This window comes from Choloepus didactylus, chromosome 13, assembly GCF_015220235.1.
Source record: "Choloepus didactylus isolate mChoDid1 chromosome 13, mChoDid1.pri, whole genome shotgun sequence".
Taxonomy (NCBI): domain Eukaryota; kingdom Metazoa; phylum Chordata; class Mammalia; order Pilosa; family Megalonychidae; genus Choloepus; species Choloepus didactylus.
The window spans coordinates 33580617-33605404 of NC_051319.1; the positions used below are offsets into that span (position 1 = coordinate 33580617).

Below are 24788 nucleotides of genomic sequence, written 5' to 3' on the forward strand. Positions count from 1 at the left end.
CATGTGATAATGGAAGCAGAGATTGAGTTATGCCACAAAGCAAGAAATGTGAAAGATTGCCAACCACTGCCAGAAGCCATGAGAGAGGAATGGAACAGATTGTTCCCCACAGACTGCAGAGGGAGCAGGCCCTTCTGACACTTTGATTTAGGACTTCCAGCCTCCAGAACTGTGAGACAATAAATTTCAGTTATTTTTAGCCATCCAGTTTGTGGTACTTTTTTTACAACAACCTTAGGAAACTAAGACAATATTATTGTAAGAAAAAGCAATCATTCTAAGTAATCTTGTTTTTTTCTTGATTTTTTGAATTTGCAATGTTTGGTAGCTTTCTTATTGATATCTAGTATAATTATTCTAAACATTTACATGACTGATTCTAAAAAGTGTTTTCCATATTGTTTGCTTATATGTATGATAAGTCAGTTAAAAAAATTTTAATGCATGACAACATACCTGTCTTTTTTGCCCCCCCAGCAACCGCGTGGAAGCATGGACAAGAGATGTTGATTTCTTACTCACACAAGAAGGCAGGCCTATGGTTAATCTTATCCCTAATAAAACTAAAGTAAGAGTGATGGAAAAGGACTGGAAGAATACAGACACAGCAGTAAATTGGTTAAAAAAGAAAGCGATTAATTACACTCAACCATTTGTTCTTTACTTGGGATTAAATTTACCTCACCCTTATCCTTCACCATCCTCAGGAGAAAACTTCGGATCTTCAACATTTCACACATCTCTTTATTGGCTTGACAAGGTAAGTACACTATGTGTACTGGAAAACAGAAGTTAACATTATATCAATGCTTGATTATTGTTTCTTTTATCATTTTTACAAAAAAAAATTGAAAATTGTATATTCTCATTAAAGTTGACCAATAACTGGTTGAAAAAAACTAAAGGAACAGTTTTACAGAAATAAAATTAAGTTTTAAAACTCATAAACCTACTTCCAAAATGAGTACATTTGCACATAATATGCCTATAAAATGAGATACTCAGCGACATCCCTTTAGGATTACAGGCAGTTCTCACTTTGCACAGTAATTCAAGACCATAAAGTTAACCACACAAGCCAAAACTGTACAAAGTGATCTTAATAATCAATTGCAGAAATGATCATTGTTCTGTGTCCTTTAAAAACATTTGTCAAACATTAAAAACTCTCTTACTTTGGTTATAAATTTATAGGTAAATGGAAAAATAGCAAAACTAATATTTATTTAGTGTACTATAATTGAAAACATGAGAAACACTGAGAATTAAAGTGTTTTTATTGTATGAAAAACTTACCAAGAGTAGCTTGAACAGTGCTTGCTGCCTTCTCATTGTATAGCTCATGATATAGAGCAAGTATCTTTTCCATGTCTTGGCAAATTGTCATATTTATTTCTAAATTTGGATCACTTGCCAACATTTTACACTCAGTGATAATATGATATCTCAGTGATATCATGTTATCACTGAGAGTTCCTTTAATGTGAAGCATTTTTTGCCAGTGTCACTTCCTCTGGGACATCTTCATCCTTTTCTTCACAGTGACTTTCCTCATTTATGTTGATAAGTTTGTCTTCACTAAGTTCTTCTACCTGTGTATCTAGAGTCTCTCAGTGTCAGCTATTTCTTCTATAACTCCATTTCCATCTGATTCAAATTTCACTTCCAGCATTATCACTTTTCCTTTTTGGCTGCACTTTCCATCTTTGTTGGTCAATCTCTCTTTTGATTATCACCTGGATTTATCACTGAAAGACAAGGAAGCAGCACAACTACATGCTTTGCTGTCTGCATGAAATGAGTAACAGATGCACAATGACCAATCACTGACAGACTTTGAAAGAAGTGATGTGATTGGTCACTGGGACCAGTGATGCATATTGGTTATTTACATAGTGATTTGTGGTCTGAAGAGCTAGCATCAAAGTTTGTACTATGTGCAATTACTCTCAGCTAATATACAGTGGCAACTGAAATTTGAACTGTTTGGCGTGACTAGTATTATTTAACTAAACCATGGTAAACTGAAATTCATGCATATCTGAATCATGTAAAATGAGGGCTGCCTATGTTTTTAAATGTGCTTTCTTAAATCAAATTTGTTACTTTAAAAACTCTAATGAAGAACACTATTTAGTACACCCTGTTTTAAAGGAAATAATTTCAGAACTTTAGATACTCCACTTCTTAAAAAATTCTGAGTAGCTCCATTTTCAAATATTTGTATGGAATTTTTACTGGCTGAATGCAATGATTAAATAACTTTGAAGTAAACAGTAAGTTGATATTTTAGCTTTTTGAATGTTACATGACTAAAAGATATATATGACCTAAAGGTCTAGTCTTAACTTGTTTTCACTAAAACGGTAATCATGCATACGTATTTAAACACTGTGTCTTTTAAAAGCAAACATTTGGCTATTTCACTACATATCTGTATTTTTCCTAGTGAATTATGGGGGGAAGAAGTCCAGATTCTTAGGTTGTTGATTCTGGAGTTTGAATTGGTCATGCAATTGTTTAAAGTCCTTGAACACTTTTCTGGACTAGAACACAATCATTATAGCTCATGTTTTTCATTAACATGTATAATTTTTAGAATAATTTTCACAACTGTTTCACTATATATACAGATATTGATATATGCCTTTTGTTGTTACTGGAAATATTAACAGTTTAAGTTTATTCCTAATTTATTTATTCAATTTACTATTTACTTTACATAATTCATAACCATTCTTTTCTACTATCCTAAATAATTAAATGTTGTTTATTTCAACATTTGTACTTGTTGGGGGAGTTGGGGAGGAACATTACTACTTTGATAGAATAACTAAGTTTTTTCTTCATTTTCTAGGTATCTTATAATGCCATAAAAGTCCCAAAGTGGTCGCCTCTGTCAGAAATGCACCCTATAGATCATTATTCGTCTTATACAAAAAACTGCACTGGGAAGTTTACAAAAAAAGAAATTAAGAATATTAGAGCATTTTATTATGCTATGTGTGCTGAGACAGATGCCATGCTTGGTAAGTGGTATAGTTAATAAGCAATTACGTGAAGAAAAAGTGTAATATTTTTCCAACAAACTATGATCATGCTGGTTGATGACTTGTACGAACATCCTTAGATAATTTCTTACAACAGTACAACAGTTGCTTAGATACTATGGACATAGAATGATGAGAATCTTGACACATATAAATATCGGATAACTTGCATTATTAATAGAATAAAAAGCCTTTTCTCTTTTAATTACTCATAAATTAAAAAATACTCAAATTTTTTCACACTTAAAGAAAGGGTTATAGAAGGCTACCATTTGCTTAAATAAAAACTTCTTACTGGCTTTTTTCAGGTATCACTATTCAGCCAAACACAGGTGTGCATGTAACAGGTAATGGTAAGGCAGCTTATGTCCTAGGAGGTGAGGAAGTTACCCAAAGAATCTTGTGACTCAAACCTGAAACAACTGCAAAACAAATCCATTCTCCCTAGGCCTCTTTAGAGAGAGGCTTAACTAAAGCTGAAATCAGCTTCCCTGTGTATATTCTGGTCCGGAATCATACTGAATTTCCTTCCCTCATTCAGATACAAGGCCAGCACAATACCAAATCTACTTCCATAAAATAATTATCAAAAAAGTGCTTTGCGTGTTCACCTCTAGAGTTTCCATTTCAGATGTAGAGAGAGGCACTGGTTGAGAAAAAATATCCATTGTTATAACAAAAGTTATTTTCATAAAACCATATAATTTATTTTGCTGCACTTTGGAGGGGAGCATAATTGTATTAGTGAAGTGTGGGTAGCATCTCTTCTGTTCAGAGTAAACCTTGGCAGTGGACAAGTCAATGTTTGTTTAAAAAAAAAACATTCACTGGGTAAAAATAGAAAAGAATAACGCAGAAAGCAAAAAGCCATATGGACAAAATATTTATAATTTATCAAGTACAATATGTATTAAGGACTTCCCAAGTACTCAATCTTAAATGCAAATAAAATTTTAAGTTTCTTTAATCGTAAGTCCATACAACTGTTACATTATATTTCATTGGCATTTTCAGATGTTCGTTAATGTTCACCTATTTGCACACTAGCAATCACTTTTGAAAGTTTACAGCTACCCATTCATCCATATCTGCTGAAGTGAAATACTATAAAATGTTGTAGAGAATATGGGAACACTTGGAATCTCTTCAGAGAAAAAAGGCAGCAGCTTGCTTAGTTCAAGTCACAAAGTTCATGGAATATACTGCATCTTTGTTTTTAAATCTATACTAGTCTGGTCACAAAATAGTGTATATTACTATTCGCTGTGTTTGTTCAGTGAACATTTTCTTAGTGCCTACTAGCTATCAGGTACTATGTTGTTCACTCATGATACTAAGTTGAATAATATTAAGAAATCACATACTGATTTAAAACACTCTAAGCTCTTTCTCCACATTAGGGCCTTTACATTTGCCTGGAAGAAACTTCCCTTAGCTTTTCTGCATGGCTGGCTTCTCAGTTTTTAGCTCTCAGCTCAAATATCACCTCCTCAGGAAAGCCTTCCTCTACCACTCTTAGTTTACCACCTGGATTATCCTTACTCGATATCTTTTTATCACCTTGTTTGTTTGCATCATAAGTTTTAATTATTTTATCTGTTTACTTGTTTACTGTCCATCTCCCTTAAGGCATGCAAGCTTCATGAGGGCAGGGACATTCAGTCTTACTCAATATTGCATACTAGGTGCCTAGCATAGAGCCTGCACATAGTGAGCATGCAGTCAACATTTGCTGAATGAAAGTAAACACCAGGAATTATAGTGTATTGATGTAACTACAGTAATATACAAGTCTTCAGTGTCTAGAAGGACAAGGCAATTCACTCTGCCTGGAGGAATGGAACACTTCACTAGGGATGTAAAGCTTGAGCTGAGTCATAATGGAAAAATAGGAATTTTCCAAGTACAAAGTTGGGGAAAGGACATTGGACACAGAGGGCATAAAGTCTAAACTAATATAGCATTTTCAGGGAATTTTAAGTTGTTTGGGCTTGCTTAAAGTTCTAGGGGATAGCTGAGGATTCTGCGACTGGAGAGCAGGCAGGAGACGTGTGTCATGCTAAAGAGTTTGACAAGCGGAAGCTGCTAAAAGGTTTTAAGCAGAGGTGTGACATGATCAGGTATTTTAGAAAGATAGACATCAGAGTGGCACAAGGGATACTGTGGTGGGCAAAGAGGAGTGGAAGCAGGAAGACCAATTAGGAAGCAATTACCATTGACCAATTGAAAGATCATGAGTGTCTGAACTCCTTAAATAATCCCATAGAGCAGTGGTTCTCAATTCTAACTAGACCTCAGATTCAACTGAGGGGCTTTTTAATAATACAGGCCCCTGTATCCCACTTCAGGAACTGCCAAAATAGGGATGACTCTTCTCTCACCTTATTTTGATTTTCTAAATTACAATGAGGGGGAAGTTTAAGGACACTAAGAGGCGGAGACTGATTAGAGGAATGTTACTGTCTCTTTATTCCCTATCCAAGAATATACTGAATCACATTCATATACTATCTGAAGTGCCTCCAGCCCTTCTTCAAAGGTGGGATATCCATAACCCTCGGCCAACTCCACAATCATGATCTGGGGTAGCAGGGGGGAGTTGTTCTGCCCTTCTTACCACCTTCTCCCAGGCAGAGACCATGGGCCTATGGGGATATCGGTATTAACTCCTTTCATCATCGGAGACATGTCCAGTACTGACATCCAGACCTGTCTTTCTTATCTCATTTGAAGTATTAAGGAGAAGATTTTTTTTCCTCATTCTCTGATAGAAACATAGAAAGCAAGCCAGCATAACCTCAAATAAAGAAGCTTTGAGGAGGAGTTCCTACAGATATCTTCTCTTCCTCACTCCAGTCTATCATCTGGTAACAGGAAAATGAGACTTGGTATAACTTACTTAAGAACAGTATATTGTTTGTTTGTTCCTGCTTCTCCTGGTAATGTGGGTTCCAAGGGATCCAAGAATCTTCCTTTAATAGCCCTCTCTCCAAAAATTGATTCTATAGAATGGGTTGTAGGCATCAATATATTTTTCTTAAAACTTCTACAGGTGATTCCATTGTCCAGCCATGGTTGAAAATGATTCCTGTAAAGTTTGCCATTTTCTTAGCTATCTGTTTATCAGCAACTAAAATAGTACCTGGAACACGGTAGGTGCTCCAATATTTGTTAACTGAATGTGCATTCATGAAGACTAAATACATATTCACTATTCAAGATATGATTCCCAATTTTCAGTTTCAGGGGAAAATTAAAGCAGGCATTTTATATAAAGAATAGTTCCTAATACCTACAATTTTTCCTCCACTTCATGTTTTAAAAGAAGCATCCTGACACTTTAATAGGGTAGAGTTGTTAGAAATTTAATCTGACAGGAAAACAGGAACTAAAAGCTAATTAAGAAATAGATTTATCTTGATTTTCATTGTAGGTGAAATTATTTTGGCTCTTCACCAGACAGATCTTATTCAGAAAACTACTGTCATATTCACATCTGATCACGGAGAGTTGGCCATGGAACATCGACAGTTTTATAAAATGAGTATGTATGAAGCTAGTGCCCATGTTCCACTTTTGATGATGGGACCAGGAATAAAGGCCAACCTACAAGTGGCAAATGTGGTTTCTCTTGTGGATATTTATCCTACTATGCTTGGTAAGTAATAAAATTCTGTAAATATTTATTTGTAATAATGCTGGAGAATGAACAAGCAAAGTAGTCAGAGGCCTGCTGATTTGTTTATAACCTTGAGCAACTCGTGTAACTATGAGTCAAATCCACACTCTGAAAAATGAGGACACCATTCCTCATCTTCTTGCATCCTTCACTTACTATCATCATTTTCTCTACAAAAGAGTCATAATCAGGATATGATTATAAAGTCAGCCACATATGATATTCAGGTCATAACTTTATAGATCTGATTTGTATGTCATTTCATTCTCTGCCACCCCCTCCCTAAAATGTAAGCATTTCCTTTCTGGATTATTCCTTCTACTCTGAAACTACTAACTTGTACAGGGCTAGAAAAGTCCCTTAATCTTCTGCTATAAACATAGTTCTCCTCAGTGTCTTTAGATAGTTCTGTACTCTCTTTGCTTTGCTAGATTCTTCATACGCTACAAGCATAGCCATGGGTTTATAACAGACAGTGGCATTTGGATCAAGGTAGTTAGCAGTTTTTGTGGAAGATACTAAAACAGTGCCCTCATCAAATTCAAAGGTGATGATATAGAACTGACTCCTGGAGTGCTTAGACTCTTAAAGTGCTTAGAGAGCACTTTAAATTCATTAACAATTAAATACTATAATTCCTCTGTTCTAAGAACCATCAATTGCAAAAAGTATCATCGATTCATAAATAGTGCTTAAATAAAAAGATAAAATATAAAATGCATATCGGGATTCTAATATCAGAAATGTTAAAATGTGAAGGAAACATGCATCTTAAAATCAAGAAAATAAGAGTTTTTAAAATCGCCTTCCTCCAGCTACAAAGTCTTTCCCTTTATTCAATGAAAGACTAATTCAGGGTCTTAAATTTATTTAGAATTAATTTATGTCAGTACTCTTTCCTTTTTTTTTTAATTTCAGATCATTTCCTATATATCTGAACATACTTCCTTCTTATTCTTTTACCTGATGTATATTTTTAATCTCTTTCATTTCTTAGTTATCATTTGCTGGCTTCCCTTTATCCCAAAGCAATTATCACACTTAGCCATCTCTCTGCCACTTTCTGGATCCATTAATTTCTAGCAGATTCCTATTACTTTTTCCTCATTTCTCTTTTTAGAAGAATTGCATGTATAATTATGTGTATTTGTGTGTCTCTCTTATCATCTGTATAGTTTTATGAATATATGCTTATTTATGTTGACATTTCTTTATGGGTTCCTCCCCCAGTTTTTCCTCTTATAGAACTCTCCCCATTCCACCCCATTCCCAAAGAAAAGCCTCCTCAGGATCATCACATTTGCTTGACTTTGTGAGCCTTGTTCTGTTTTCTTGAGGTTCTGTGATCAAAACTGCAAAAAATATTTCAAAGGATTATGGAAGGATGGAGTGATTCCAAAGCTTTTTCTCAATGCATTTCATAGTGATATTCCACATTTCATTTATCTTTTAAATTATTCCAGCAAGTAAATAGTTCATTATTTTTAGGGAGCACTCTGTAGTAAGTCCAAGTCTATTACTACTCATTCTATTATCTTATATTTTAGTTGATTAATATGCGTGGTTTAAATCATTTTTCTTCAAACACACTGTTTTACATTTGCCCATAAAGTAAATTTTCTACTCTACAATCTTAAGATACCATTATCACTACCTGCCATTTTATATATCATAAAATTTGAGTCATATACAAACTGACAGATTTTATAATGCTAAATAATACTAAAATACTAAGTAAGGTTAGTTGGTGTACTAGGCTAAGGAGTAATTTTCATTTATCCACCTATATGGGCACTTGCCTATCCCTGCCTAGTTTATATTATTTGACAATAAGCATTTCTTTAGCTAAAACAAAACATTCTCAGGTTCTCTTTTGCATCCCTTCCCCGCTTCTCTGGAAATGATGTAGGTTCTCTACAATTTTAGGGTTTTTTCCTACAGCTACTGAATTAATTGCCATTTTCTAAAATTTATTATTCTTCATAGCTTTTTATTTGTTTTTACATTCATGATTATTGGTAATAGACTCCTCTTGAGTCATGTTTCCCTGCAGAATCTATTTTATTATCAGCATTTAGATCATGAGTTCATTAGCCCTGCCCAACAAACATATAGATAGTAAAGCCAAAAATCAGTTTATCTCTCATTCTAAACTGGAGACTAGCATCTACAAAGCTTACCACAATTTTTAATGTGTTTCATAATGAATATTAGCTTTAAAACAAAAAGAGGAAAAGCTACATTTATATGATTTAGGGGAGAGGGATGGAGGAGAATATCTATATTTGGGCCTTTATATAAAACACTGAAACATCCTATTAACGATATGTTAACTAGAGAAAAGATAGAAAGAGAAAGATGCAAGGGGGAATAGCAGGAAACTTATGTTGGAGCCAAGAGACAACATTGTAACAGTATTACTTACTTAAAGTTAACTTTTCTATATATGATAAACGGTTAATATTGCTAGCACTCTTATAAATCTGTAAGAAAAAGACAAAGACCTGTTAGAAAATGACCAAAGAGTATAAACAGGCAATTCACAACAGAAGATATTCAGATGGCTGAGATAATTTTAAAGGTTTACACTCAGTAATCCTAAAATAAAAAAAAAAAAAAAAAAACAAAACAAAACAAGAAGATACCATTTTTCCTTCACATGTGGAGTTTGCAAAGATTAGGAAGAATCAGAAAATGTTATATTGGAAATTAGTCTCAAAGTACTTCTGGGAGTGTTAACTGGCACAAATTTTCTAGAGGGAAAAGTGGCATTATGTTTCAGATTTCATAGAAATGTGCATACCTTTTGACCTAGAAATTCAAGTTTATGAAATGACCAATAGGCATAACCAAAGATTTATTTCCTTGGATATTTATTATGGTATCATATTATATCAGGAAAGAATTAAAAACACTATGAGCGTCCAGCAATTATATACTGGGTGAAAAATAGTCAGTTGTATTAAAAAAGGTGAAATGATACGTGAAAATGTTCCTTACATATTATTAAGAAAGCATAGGCTTTAAAACTGTATAAATGCTGAAGAGTAGTGTTAAGTCTAAAGATCTGAATTTCTAAGAATCTAGAGGAAAATCCTTCAGCATGGCTGTGTTAAGGTGGGACTGCAGGCCCCTCAGGCCAGTACCAGGCTGCACAGTCCTGTGTTTCAGTGTTCTTGGTAGAGTAGTGTTCTGCTGAGCATAACTACTGCTCTCCACTTGGTCCAGCTCACTGGTTAAGGACTATACAAAAAAGAGATTGCCCTTGTGGAATAATTTTCTTATTACTCAGAAGAATGACCTGGGGAACACATCTTGAAGTATGTTCTCCCTTCTAAATCTTGGTGGATTTTTTGGGCAGGGTAAGTTTTTGGCAGTTAAAAAAAAATGACTCATAATAATAGGTCACTTTATAGGAAGTAGATAATGGATGTTAAGAGACTTTATAATTTTTCTCAAGGACCTGAAACCTGAATTTGGTTTAAAATTAAATAAAAAAATATTTGTCTTTTGGTTTAAAAAAAAAAAAAACTATATAATTGGTTTCTTGTTTCATTTTGCTTTTTTATTCATTTAGTGAGATTAGGTTGACCATCTAATTGATGTCCAAATCAGGACATTTTTGAGAGTGAAAAGGGGCATTATTAACAAAAGGGAGATCCTTCCTGCCTCTTCCTAGCTCTTGTGGGTTGCCAGCAATCCTTGGGCTTCAATTTCTGCTCCAGTCATCACATGGAACTCTCCCCTATGCATTCTCTCCCCTTCTTACAAGAACACCAATCATACACCCTAATCCAGTTTGGCTTCATCTTAACTAATACCATCTTCAAAGACCCTATTTCCAAATAAGGTCACATGCACAGGACTGGGGTTTAGGACTTGAACATGTTTCTTTTTAGGGGGAGACAATTCAACCCCAAACAGTCCTACAGTGCCAGGCACTGTTCTCTGCCTTTTATATAAGTTATCTTATTTAAACCTAAAACAAACCTATGAGGTACAGGTACTATTATTATCCCCCTTTTACAGATGAGGAAACTGAGGTTCAGAGAGGTTAATAACTTGTCCAAGGTCAAGTGACTAGTGAAATTAGGCATTTAAACCCAAGCGGTCTGTTTACAAAATCCATATACCTTTAATGACATGGGACAGTGAATCATTTATGAATGTTCAACTAATGAAAGAATTATTTTTAAAAATTGGATTGTTTTTGTCATGTAGATATTGCTGGAATTCCTCTGCCTCAGAACCTGAGCGGATACTCTTTGTTGCCATTATCATCTGAAAATTTTAAGAATGACCATAAATTCAAACATCCACGCCCACCCTGGATTCTGAGTGAATTCCATGGATGTAACGTGAATGCTTCCACCTACATGCTTCGCACGAACCAGTGGAAGTACATAGCCTACTCTGACGGTACTTCAGTATTGCCTCAACTCTTTGGTAAATTGGTTGACATATTTTTTAAGTGTAATATTACATGTAATGCACTGACCTACACAGTGTTGCTCAAGAGATCTAAAATAATCAATATTAAATCAATGAATACCTGTCGCTTCTCATACAGGGACAATCTACTTAAGGGTGCCCATGTGAGCAGCAGTTTCTTTGAAAATCAGCATCCGAATTTCAGATTAAGTGCCCTTAAGGCTTCTGATCTGAGTCTCGTGATAGATATCACTGTTTTCTCTGTTCAAGGCATCTTGTAATACTCATCATTATTTTTCCCAGTCAGCAGTCAACTCCCTCTCATTGTTCCTTGCTTTCAGCTGCTCTGGAGGATTAACATCTAATTCTGAAGGAGTCTGATATTCTATATATATTATTCAGTCTTCATCATAACTCTGCAAGATGGCCATTATCCTCATTTTACGAATAAGGAAAGTAGGGGTCAGAGGGATTTGGATACTTGTGCAAGGCCTCACAGCTAAGAAGTGGCAGAACTTGAATTCCAGCCCAGGTCTGACTCCAAAATCCATGATCCGTCCACACTACAAAAATACCTGCCAGCCTGACTGGTCTATGAATTAATTTTTAAATGGCATTATTGGACTTAGGGTTTTACTTATCCTCTTTCCCCATTTTGTACTTAAAATATGTACAAAAAAACATTATTAGTTTCATTTCTCCCTAAGTTTCCTTCCTAGTTACAAATTCAAAATTATTAACTCAAAATAATTCTTGAGGGGCCAAACTACCTGACTTCCTTAGCTCTAGAGAGGGGATTCTTAGCTTCAAAAGCCAAGTCCTTAAGTTTTCATCCTGATGAGTAATGGGCACGTCTTCCCAGTTCATTGGCCATGTTCTGCAGAAAGCAGATGTGACTATCAAAGGATCAGTGGAGGAACTGGCTTTTGTGCATTTTCTAGGGTTTGTTCACCGGCTTCCCTTTTCCCAAGAGCTACCATCTGGAGTCACTTAGCAAAGCCACATATAGTCTTCAAGGGCCTCCTGCCAGTCAAATGGGTTCACAGAGGTTTTTCTCTTAACATACATTATTCATTTACTATCTTAACTAAATTGTCACATAAAATCTTTGATTTGCTTCTTTCCAATTAGACTGACTTCCTAGTTACATTGTCTGTATTCTCACATTGTATTTTAAAAGGGTTTTCATATATCTGAAATACTTCGCAATACTTTCTTGCTAGTGATAATTGAGAAAGGTTTTTATTTTCATGGGTCTTTGCTCAAATGAATAGTATTGATGAATGTAACTTTCAAATAATCCAAACACAAGATGCTAAAATATAAAGAAAACTAAGGACTACATGAAGTTTCAAGAATATGTTTTGTAGCCAGAAAGTTCTGGATTGTTGAAATAGGCGAAAATAAACACTGGTTAATTATTTTCTCTGCACGTTAAAATAGGCAAGGCATCAAAAGCAGGAAGAACTAGACCTAAGATAGCTTACTAGCAGTAAGGGTTTGACTTTTCCTGCCATCCAAGAATGAATAAGAAAAATATTGAGACAGCAGGATGACGGTAGGAAGGAAAATAGTTTGGGCATACATTCAAGTTTATATTATTCATATATTATTTTACCATTTATACCATCCTTCATTTTACTACAATAAGAAAAACTGAAAATAAAAATAAATTCTAATATATTATCTGTTATAGAGCAATGACAGTCTGAAAAAAAAACAAACATGTTTTTTGGCAGGTAACTATTTTGACAGATAATTTATTTTTTTCTTTCAGATCTTTCCTCCGATCCAGATGAACTAACAAATATTGCTACAAAATTTCCAGAAATTACTTATTCTTTAGATCAGAAGCTTCGCTCCATTATAAACTACCCTAAAGTTTCTGCTTTTGTCCATCAATACAATAAAGAGCAGTTTATCAACTGGAAACAAAGTGTAGGACAAAACTATTCAAATGTTATAGCAAACCTTCGGTGGCATCAGGACTGGCTAAAAGAACCAAGGAAGTATGAAAATGCGATTGATCAGTGGCTTAAAACCCACACTAAAAAAGTTTGAACAAAAATAAGAAAATAATGTTCTAGAGTGCCATATAAATATTTTTAAAGAGCATAATCAATTATGTACTTTAAATAGTACAGTTTTAACATTACTGATTTTTAGTTATTTTCAAGGAATTTATTATATTTTAAAATAAAATGCCAATGATTATAGTATTATATATTTTCAAAAATGTCTACTATCAAGACTTATTCTTACCAACTTCTAACAACATAATGGAAATATTAAAAGGATGGAAGGAAATACTATAATATAAAACCATATTCCTCCAAATTATATAGAATATCTTAACATTTACTGATTATTAATTATGAACCATAAATTAGTTGTTTGTGAGTATCTGATGAGACATAGACCAGTTGGTCAATCCTGGCTGTGATTATTATTTTTTAAATAAGTAAAATATGCACAAGGTACAAAGTTTCAAAAGGTACAAAAAGGTTGACCTCATGAAGTCTCCCTCCTTTCCCAGTGTCCCAGCACCCGGTTCCGTTTCTCAGAGGTGACTACTATAACCAGCTTCTTATGTATACTTTTAGAGACAGACCATGAATTTACAAACATATATATTCTTTTTTTCCCACATAAATGGTAGCATCCTATACACATTGTTCTGCATCTTGCTTTCCAATTAACAGTATAGAAACATAGAAGCGGAACTGCTGGGTCAATTTGCTAGAGTGTATCTACCAAAATTACTCTAGATACTGCCCAATTACTTCTAAAGAAGTTATACCAATTTGTACTCCTACCAGCAGTACACATCCTTGCATCCTTGCCAATACAATATTTTAGCAAAAAATGTTTGTCAATCTGATAGATAAAATATTTTATCATAATTTTTACTGCTTTATTATGAGAAAAGGTAGACCATATTTTCATATATCTAACCGCTATTGGAATTTCTTTTTCCATGACCTTTCTGTTTGTATTTTTTGCCTATTTTTCTGTCTAGTTGTTGGTCTTTTTTTATTACAGATATGCTTTAGGTCTTAGCTCTATGCCTGTAAGAGAAGCTACAAAAAATTTTTTTCAGTTTGTCATTTTGGTCATTTGTCTTTTCCCTTTGTTCTGGTACTTTTTGACATGCAGAAATTGTATTATCATGTAGTAAAATTCATGAATCTTTCCTTTTGGGCCTTAGAATGTTGTGGCATATTTAGAATGGTCTTCCTCACTTATTATCTTCTTTGAGGGTTATATTTTTCACCCTTAAGTCTTTTGTCCATCTGGAATGTATTACATATTAAAAATCTAAATTTAGTTTATTTGTTTTTTAAGATGGCTACCCAATTGATCTTTTATTGAGTAAATTATCTTTTGTTCCATTGGTTTGAAATGTCTCCTTATTACATAACTCCTTTTATTAAATAAATTACCATTTTCCCCATTGATTTGGAATGCCATTTTATCATATACCAAAGTCCCATTTGGGACCTTTCTGAACATCTTATTTTACACTATCATCGGTTTTCTTTTTCAGAATTGTCCTAACTAATTTTTCTTATTTATTTTGTCCATACAAATTTAGAATAAGTTTGTCTAGTTCAAAAAAATGAAAAATTCTGTTAGTCTTTGTGGTAGGTTGAATTATGTACCCCAGAAAAACACATGTTCTTGATCTTGGTCCATTCCTGTGCGTGTGAACCCACTGTAAACAGAAACTTTTGAAAATGTTATTTTGAGTTAAGGTGTTGTTCAATTGAATGAGATGGGGTCTAATCCTATTACTGGAGGCTTTAACCAGAAAAAGCCATGTGGAGCAGAAACTGGAAGTCAATGATGGAAGAGAAAGGAAAGGACACCACCATGTACATTGCCATGTGACAAAAATGCCAAGGACCAAGGATCACTGGCCTGCCAGAACAATACTGACCCCAGCAGGAAGCAGGCCTTCTAGATCCTGAAACTGTGAACCAATAAACTCCTGTTGCTGAGCCAGCCTACTGTATGGTATCTTTTTAGCAGCTGGTAAACTGGGACCATATTTTTATGAAATAATATTGAATTTATAGCCTATATAAGTTATAGGGAGAACTGAACTCTTTATGATATTCAGTCGTTCTAAATAAGAATATAGTATGCTTTTACCTTTGTTCAGATCTTCTTTTATATCCCTCAGTAGTATTCTGAGTTTTCTTTGATAGATTTTGAAAAGTAAGAACTTTTAAAAATACCACGTGGGCTCACCCCACACCAACTGACTTAGAGCTTCTGGGGCTGGAGCCCAGACACTGTTTTATCATCATTATTGTTTTGCTTGTCAAGCCCTCCAACTGATGATTCTAATGTGGAACTACAGGTGAGCTTATTCCTAGTTGTTTTATTAGTTGTTGTTGTTGCTATTTTAAGTGGATCTTTCTTCCATTATGTTTTCTAACTAGTTGTTGTTTATATAGCAAACTCTGTTTCTATATACTTATTTTGTACCAAACCACCTTATTGACTTTTTTATTGTTCTAATAGGTTTGCAATTGATATATCGTGTTTTCCAGATTAAAAGCTTACCTGCAAATAATAATTTTTACCTAAATTAGTTACTTTTTCAAACTGCCTTTGAAGTTTTCTTCATGAGCCACTTCACCTCCTTTATTTTGTTTACTGCCCTTGAGTGAATTTGTATGAGCTTATCTTTATATTTATGATTGAATTTCTGAGAAATAAATTTCTGTGCATGGATATAATCTGAAGTGAAATCCTTTAAGAAAATGATCACAGAATTAGATTATTAAGGTTAAAATTAAAATATACAATCTACCTCCTATCTCCTGATTAAACCTAAAGATTATAAAATTAATGTGTGGGTGTATATGCCAATTATAGAGGGAAAGTAAAGCAATATAATAGAAATGTGGTTCTGAAAGCATAGACAAGTTAAGATAAATATAACCACCTCATTCCACACAAACCCTTTCAGGTGCATACACTGTTAGTTTTTATCAAAAAGCCATAATGTTTTCAGCATATTAGGCATAGGATAATAATTAAATACAATTAAGTTTCCAGGACAATATCTAATTCAAAACGGTATCTAACAACCATTAAAACAGAAGATTAAAAAAATCTTGCAAAATGAAAGCAGATAGAATCGAGGAGGCACTGACACAAATTATACACTAGATTGAGGAAAACCTTTGGGCTTCACTTTTTACCACCTCCAGTGCTACCACCCTGTTCCAATCCACCATTGTGTGTTGCCTAGAATTTTTCAATAGCCTACTAAAAGGTCTCCATAATTCTGCCTTGGTTTTCTTCAGTCTATTCTCAACACAGCAGCTAGGGGAATCCTGTTAAAACATCAGATCACAGCACCAGATACTTAAAACCATCTACTGGTTTTCCATCTCATTCAGAAAAACCCAAAGCCACCGCAATGGCTCACAGGATCCTGAATGATCTGGCCACATGTTATCTCTTAGACCACATCTCCCACACTCCCCCTTGTTCACTCTGCTCCAGCCACGCTGGCCTCCATTTTGTTTTCCAGGCTAACCAGGAAGGTGGAAAGGCTTTGTTAGTTCTCTCTGCCTAGGATGTGGTCCTTCCTTCAGATTTCCACATGGCCTACTTTGTTACCTCCTCCTGGTCATTGCGCAAACATCACCACCTTCTCACAAAGGCTTCCCTGCTTTATTTTACTACATTGACATTACCATCCAACTTAATGTGTTTTTCATATTTAATTTGTTTATACTGTCTCTCAGCTCCCCACCCCCTCTAGGATGAAAGCGCCATATGGGCATGACTTTTTGTCTTTTTTGTTCCCTAAAGTCTCCCAAATACCCAACACATAGTAGCATCTTAGTAAGTATTTGTTGAATTAACTTTCTGGGAATAACAGTTTTTCAGATATCACATCTAGCTTATAAAAACAACACATTAGGCCATGACAGGACAAGGGATTGGAGGGAAAATAGCCTTCTTAATAAAACAGAGCATACTAGAGAAATAGTAAATTCTAGCAAAAGCCTTCAGAAGAGAACTGACAAAGGAAACTTATCCTTCTTTGTCTTTATTTTTCTATGATCTATAACAGGGTTCATCAAATTTTTCTGGAAAGGCTAGACAGTAAATTTTAGGCTTTATGGGCCATATGACTCTTTTGCAACTGGTAGTATGAAAGCAGTAATAGACAATACATAAATGAGTAAGCCTGGCTATGTTCCAATAAAACTTTATTAACAAAAACACAGTGGGCCAGATTTGACCTGAAGGCCATATTTTGCTGACCCTGGTCTAGAAAGGTGGTTCCCAAGCTTTGCTGCATGTTGAAATTACTAAGAAATGAAATTACTAGGAAATGTTCTAAATACATTGTTCTAATGTTCTAAATGTTCCTGCCCACATGCGTCAGGATATTTAAAAGCTTCCCAGGTCTGATTGTAGTACAGCAAAGTTTAGAAACCACTCATCTGGAACCTTACTATTCAAACTATGATCCTTGGACCAGAGGCATCACCTGGAAGCCTTAACTATTTTTTTTTCTTTGCCTTTGTTAAAAAAAAAAAAAAGGATTTTATATTTATCTATTCTACTGTTCAGGTGTTTTCTACTTCACTAAACTCAAAGGATCCTAGTAAAAAATACTAGAATCAATAAAATCTGATTGTATATATAAAAATCAATAGTTAATTGGAAGGGCAATCACTAGGTCAAAATAAAAATTAGGGAAAATATTGTACTCTATGACATTTAAGAAGGTACAAAACTAGATTTAAAAAACTATAAAATTCTATGAAAGCATATAAAATCAGATATGAACACAGAAAGGAAGGTAACACATTCTTGGATGGGAGGCTGTAATATAAAAATGCCACTTCTCCAAAATTATTATATAATAAATTTTATGCAATTCCAATAAGCTTTTTTAAAATTGAACAAAAACAATTTAAAGTTTGTCTGGAAAAATAAATATCTGAAAATAGCTAATAAAATCATACAAAAGAATACTGAGGTGGGATTAACCTTATTGGTTATTAAAACATACTGTAAACCACTGGGTCAAACTAAGAACTTGGACATACAGGGCATGAAACAGGAAAGGGATGTCCTAACACAACTGGTTTGAGAAAGCCCAATGTGAAACACAGAGAAGATCTAGACCTGTACTGGATCTGCTCTTCTATACTGGTCAGATATACTTGTGTGTGTATGTGCATGCATGTGTTTACAAGTATATATATTAAATGCTCATTAGATAAAATTTTAACACAAAACTATTTTTATTTTGAAGTTTAAAAACAGGATCTTAAATAAGATATCACTTGACTCCAAATTGATCTATAGAATCAATACAATCCCAATCAAATTCCAAGATTTTTACTTTGTAGAAATTGACAGGTTGATTTTAAAATTTTATGGAAATGCAAAAACTGTAGAATAGACAACATAAGTTTGACAAAGGTAGAGGACTCACATTAAATGATTTCAAGACTTACTATGAAGCTACATTAATCACGACAGTATGAAATTGGTATAAGGAGAGATATATAGATCAACAGAACAGAATAGTCTAGAAATAGAATCATACATATATGGCCAATTGGTATTTCAGAAATGTGCCAAAGCAATTCAATGGGGAAACAACAGTCTTTTCAACATATGGTGCTGGAACAATTTGACCTCCATATTCAAAAAATGAAGCGTTAGCCCTTTTCTTTCTCACCACATACAAAAACTGAAATGAATAATGCACCTAAATGTAAGAGCTAAAACTATAAAAATTCTAGAAGAAAATATAGGAGATCATCTTTGTGACCTTAGATTAGGCAAATGTTTCTTAAATTGGACGCAAAAGCACAAATCACAATATTTAAAAGTTGATAAATTATTCTGCTAATATTAAAACTTCTGTTCTTCAAAACACATCATTAAGAAAATGAAAACACAAGCCACAGACTGGAAGAAAACAATTGCAAAATACTTATCTGGTTAAGTACTTGAATCCAAAATATAAAAAGAACTTTTATAACTCAATAATAAGAAAATAACCCGATATTTAAAATGGGCAAAAGATTGAACAGAAGATATACAGCTAGCTGGCAAATAAGCAAATGAAAAGATGCTCAACAACATCATTAAACATTAGAAAAAATGCAATTAAACCACAGTGATATACCATTATATTCCTACTACAATAGCTAAAATTAAAGACTAAGAAAACCAAGCACTGCCAAGGATGTAGAATATCTGAAAATCTAACACAATGTTGGTGGTAATGCAAACTGGTATAACCACTTTGGAAAACAGTTTGATTATTATAAAGTTAACCATACACTAAACATTTGACACAGTGATCTCAATCCTCTGCCTTTACACAAGAGAAATGAAAATGTCTACAAACACCTGTACAGAGTGATCATAATGTCATTCATAATAGCAAGAAACAAAAAAGCAAGAAACAAAAAATAGAAACAACCTGAATGCCCATCAAGTAGTGAATGGATGAACAAATTATGGTACCTCCATAAAAAGGGATACTACTTAGAAAGATATTTTTAAAAATGAATTGCTTTTGGAGGATTCTCAAAAGCTTCATGCTAAGTGAAAAAAAAAAAATACAGGCACAAAAGGCTACATACTGTATTATTCCATGCATATTACATTTTAACAAAACTATGGGGACAGAAAACAAAACTATAGGGACAGAAATCTCCCTAGGGAAGGGGATTTTCTACAAAGGGGTACAAGGCATCTTTTTGGGGTGATAGAAATGTTCTCTATCTTTACTGTGGTGATTATATAATTATATGTATTTGTCAAAACTCATCAAACTACATTTACAAAGGGTAAAATCTGTTTTTTTATAAATTACAACATAATAAAACTGACTTTTAAAGTAAGGATATTTTAAATCTCTAGGAAAAAAATGAATACCTGATAGAAAGTTGACAAAGGATCTTAGGATCAATACACAGGAGAAATTCAAAAGGCCAATAAATTTACAGCAATATTTTCAGCTTCACTAGTAATCAGAGAAATGCAAATCAAAATAACAATGGAATAACTGAAAAGCTGATACTAAAATTAATATGAAAAGGCAAGGGACCCTGAATAGCCAAACCAATCTTGAAAAAGAACAAAGATGGAGGACTCACACTACTCAACTTCAAAACATACTACAAAGACTGTGTGGTTCTGGCGTTAGGATAGACATATAGATCAACAAAATGCAATTAAGAGTTCAGAAATAAACTCATACATCTATGGCCAATAGGTTTTTGACAAGAATATTCAACAGGAAAAGAATAGTCTTTTCAACAAATAGTGCTGGGACAAATGGATATCCACATTCAAAAGAATGAATCTGGAACTCTATCTCACACCGTATACAAAAAAATAACACAAAATGGATGAAATACCTAAATCCTTTAGCTTTTAGCTAAAACTATAAAACTCTTAGAAGAAAACACAGGCATTAATCTTCATGACCTTGGATTTGGCAATGGTTTCTTAGATATGACATCAAAAGCACAAACAACAAAGAAAAATTAAATAAATTGGACTTCATAATTAAAAACTTTTGTAAATCAGAAAACGCTATCAAGAAATTGAAAAGACAACCCACAGAATGGGAGAAAATTTTGCAAATCATATATCCAATAAGGGTCTCATATCAAAAATATGTAAAGAACTTATAACTTAACAACAAAAAGACAACAAATAAATAAAATTAGGCAAAGAATTTGAATAGACATTTCCCCAAAGAAGATATACAAATGGTCAATAAGCACATGAAATGATGCTCAACATCATTAGTCATCAGGGAAATGCAAATTAAAACCACAATGAGATACCACTTCCTATCCTCTAGAATGGCTGGAATCAAAAACAAAAAACAAGTATTTGTGAGGATATGGAAAAATTGCTGTTGGGAATGTAAAATGGTCCAGCTGCTTTGAAAAATAATTTGACAGTTCCCCCAAAAGTTAAACATACAGTTACTATAGGACCCAGCAATTCCATTCCTAAGTATATATACAATAGAAATGAAAACAGAGGTTCACACAAATATTTGTACACGAATTTTCATAGCAGCATTATTCACAACAACTAAAAAATAGAAACAAACCAAATTTCCATCAACTGATGAATACATAAACAAAATGTGGTATATGCATACAATAGAATATTATTCAACCACAAAAAGAAATGAAGTATTGATACACGCTACAACATGGATGAACCTTGAAAACATTATGCTAAGTGAAAGAAGCCAGACACAAAGTTCACATACTATATGATTCCATTTATATGAAATATCCAGAATAGACAAATCCATAGAGACAGAAAGTACATCAGAGGTTGCCAATGGCTGGAGGGAGAGGAGAATGTGGAATGACTGCTACTAAGTATGGGGTTTCTTTCGGGGTTATGAAAATGTTACAGAATTTAGACAGTGGTGATGGTTGCACAACTTTGTGAATATATTTAAAAGCACTAAATTGTACAATTTAAAAGGATGAATTTTATGGTATGTGAATTATATCTCAATAAAAAAATAAAAACAATGAAACACTTTATAAAAATGACACAAATTAAAAAACAATTATGTCAGTCATCATTGTTGAGACTATCAGGAAAAAGACACATTGCTTGTGACCCTTATCAAGGTCAATTCAGCACCAGGTATTAAAAATCATTAAAAATGCATGCACTTCACCCTAGCAATTCCAACTTTAGGATTTCATCTTAAGGGAATAATCGGACATGTGAAGAAATGTTCTTCACATAATTATTTATAAAGTGAGAACCAGAAAACTTCTGTCCAAAAATAGGTGATTATTTAAACAATTGTAATCCATTTACCATTTAACAACTATTAATATCGCATGTTTTATTGACTGACATGAAAAGTTGTCCAAATATAATCTTAAGGGGAATAAAAACATGATACAAAATATTGTATGTAGTATGATCTATTTTTGTAAATATATAGATCTAGTTATTATAATCTGGAAGGATATTTAACTATGTATTAACAGCAGCTATCTCTGGGAGATATGTTAAGTATTTTTTTATCTGCATAGTCTAATTTTCCTTCAATTAATATGTACTACTTATATAATAAAAGAAATATTGAACTTCCAAAACATATATATCAAGCTTAACACCACCAATATTGAGATAAATTAGCATCACATGCCCTGAAATGATACTGACTATAAAGCATCACCCATTTATTATTTCTGCCCAAAATGTCAAATCCCAATTTAATTATATGGAAACAAATGCAACTTAAGGGACATTCTGCAAAGCATGTGACCTGGATTCCTCAAAATGCCAGTATCATAGGAAAAAAGGGAGACAGGGAGTGGGAAACTGTTCTAGATTAAAGGCCACTAAAGAAATATTACAACTAAATACATGATTCTTGACTGAACAGCACAGTGGATGACAATAAACCCATAGCAAGGCACATCATTATGAAATTCGACATCAGAAAAATCAATAAGCCTATAGAAAGAAAAAAATGTTCACATAAAACAAATCAGGAGTCAGAAAGGCTTCAGGGTTCTCAACACAAACACTCAGAAACTAGAGGGACTGAAACAATACCTGCAAAATTCAGAAGGAAAACTTATTTCCAATCTAGAATTCTAAATCCAGCCAAATCATCCATTAAACATGAGGGTAGAATAAAGAAATCTTCAGACATGCAAGAATCTAAAAATTTACCCTTTCTGAAGAAGCTACTGAAGAATGCTTTCTACCAAGCAAAGAAGTAAACCAAGAAAGAAAAAACCATGAAAACAGAAAATGGGAGAATCTGCAAAAGATGAGTAAAAGGAATCTCTAGGATGATGGTGAAAGGAGCTACCAGATAAGAACTAGCCTAGTGGGCAGCCGGCCCAGATCTACTGTCAGGATGAGAACTAACTAGAGGGCAACCAGCCCAGATTGAAATTAGTAACTCCAGTAAAGGGCACATTTAGGTCTCTCACCACCATGGCCTCAGCCATTGCACAATCTTTTTAACCCTATGAAACAACAGACGATGTGTTCTACCTAAAGGGAAGAAATCAAGAATGAAGAATAGAGATCCAAGAAACAGGGACTCCAACCCTAAAGAAAGGCAAGGAGAATTTCAATGATGATAACAAATGGAAGTCTCAGGATGACAGATGTTTAGCAGTCCTAGAGAGCACTCAGTCCAGAGAGAAGGAAAATGGAAGTCTCTGAGAGGCAGATTTCCAAGTTAAAAATAGGAATTTCTATATTCTATTATGAAACTGACCTTGTGGAAATTGTACTGAGGGCTATTTAAAGGTATAGGGAGAATTAGCTACCGTAACAATGAAAACTAGAGTCAATTATTAAGGAAAAACAAAAAGTAAGAAAATAATGATCTTCATAATATACTACCATCCTGAGCTGAGAATATTTTCATTTCATAAGAATGTAAACAATGAATATAGGTCTAACATTAAACTGGAATATTATTGTGATAGTCTGGGGGAGGGGAAATAATGGGATGGAAGGGTGGAAGCTTAATTCTTGTCCTTACCTATTAAGAAAAATAGATAATTTCTAAAATTGTTGAATCAAAAATAGCATTAATATGTACTACTTAGATTTATGCAATTAGGTAAATGCCAAAAGAAACAGCAAATAGAATCTAAATTGGTTCCCTCTAGAAAAGGGGATGGAGGAGTGGGGTCCAGTGGGACAGGGAACCCTTTATGTTTTATCAGCCTTCTGGTTCTACTTAACTTGTAAAACAAGGTGCATGTATTAGTTTTTTAAGAATTGGTTTTAAAAATGTTGTATCAGGTCTTACTAAAGTCAAGTTCTGTGAACTGTAATTTCACTAGTAGAGTCTTGTTTTCTAATAAAGAAAAGCATTGCAACAAATTTGAAACAAATTACAGAATTATGTTGAAGAGAAATATTAAGCTGCTTTTGGTTAGGAGAATCACTGAATTATTATGGGTTTTGCTCAGAGAAAGCTCCCTAAGAAGAAGTGTATGATAAACTGGGATGATGTGTCTTAACACACACAAAAAAAGAGGCTGGGGCAAAACCCTCTGAGGTTTTTCACTGAGAAAGTGAAAATTAAACTGGGAGTTAAGATTTTTCAAAACTATCACCCCACCTCTATCTTAAAGTCCCACCAAGAATGGCTATTCCTATATCTTTTCAAAGTTTCCTTGGGCTCCTGTGGATAATACTGACACAGATCTGATGGGCTTTCTTTCTTAGGTGATGGATCTGCAGTCAAGGCAATAAATAACTTTACTTCAAAGTTATCTAAAATCTTCATATATCCCTTAACTCATCAACTCAATAAATATTTACTGATAACTACCATGTGTCAGGAACCATGACAGGGCGCTGAGGATGTGAAAATGGCAAAGGTCTCTAGCCTAGCGACAACAAACAGCTGGGGAAATGGGGATCCTATGGCAACTAGCAGGACTGTCACCTGTATCCAACCAAACCCTCCCATCCAGTGCATCCTTAAGTTCCAAATGTTTTCTCAGCCTACAAACGTGAACCCCAGTGGACTCCCACACCTCCCTGGCTTTGGGAACAGGGAAATGCAGGAAATTCTCCTTTCAATG

At 34.0% G+C, this 24788-nt stretch overlaps 1 protein-coding gene across 4 annotated transcripts in view; it reads left to right on the forward strand.

The window, feature by feature from the left end:
• The window catches only part of ARSK (arylsulfatase family member K), a 54477-nt gene extending 38581 nt beyond the window's left edge, over positions 1-15896 (forward strand). For 2 of the 4 annotated variants that reach the window (XM_037801923.1, XM_037801927.1), the window contains 5 exons: positions 478-760; positions 2858-3029; positions 6484-6708; positions 10951-11175; positions 12938-15896. In XM_037801923.1, the coding sequence (XP_037657851.1) occupies positions 478-760; positions 2858-3029; positions 6484-6708; positions 10951-11175; positions 12938-13221 (1189 nt within the window). In that variant the 3' untranslated portion in view covers positions 13222-15896. The remainder of the gene's footprint in view (positions 1-477; positions 761-2857; positions 3030-6483; positions 6709-10950; positions 11176-12937) is intronic. The other 2 variants (XM_037801924.1, XM_037801925.1) reach the window with 2 other exon arrangements.
• The last annotated feature ends 8892 nt before the right edge of the window (positions 15897-24788 follow it).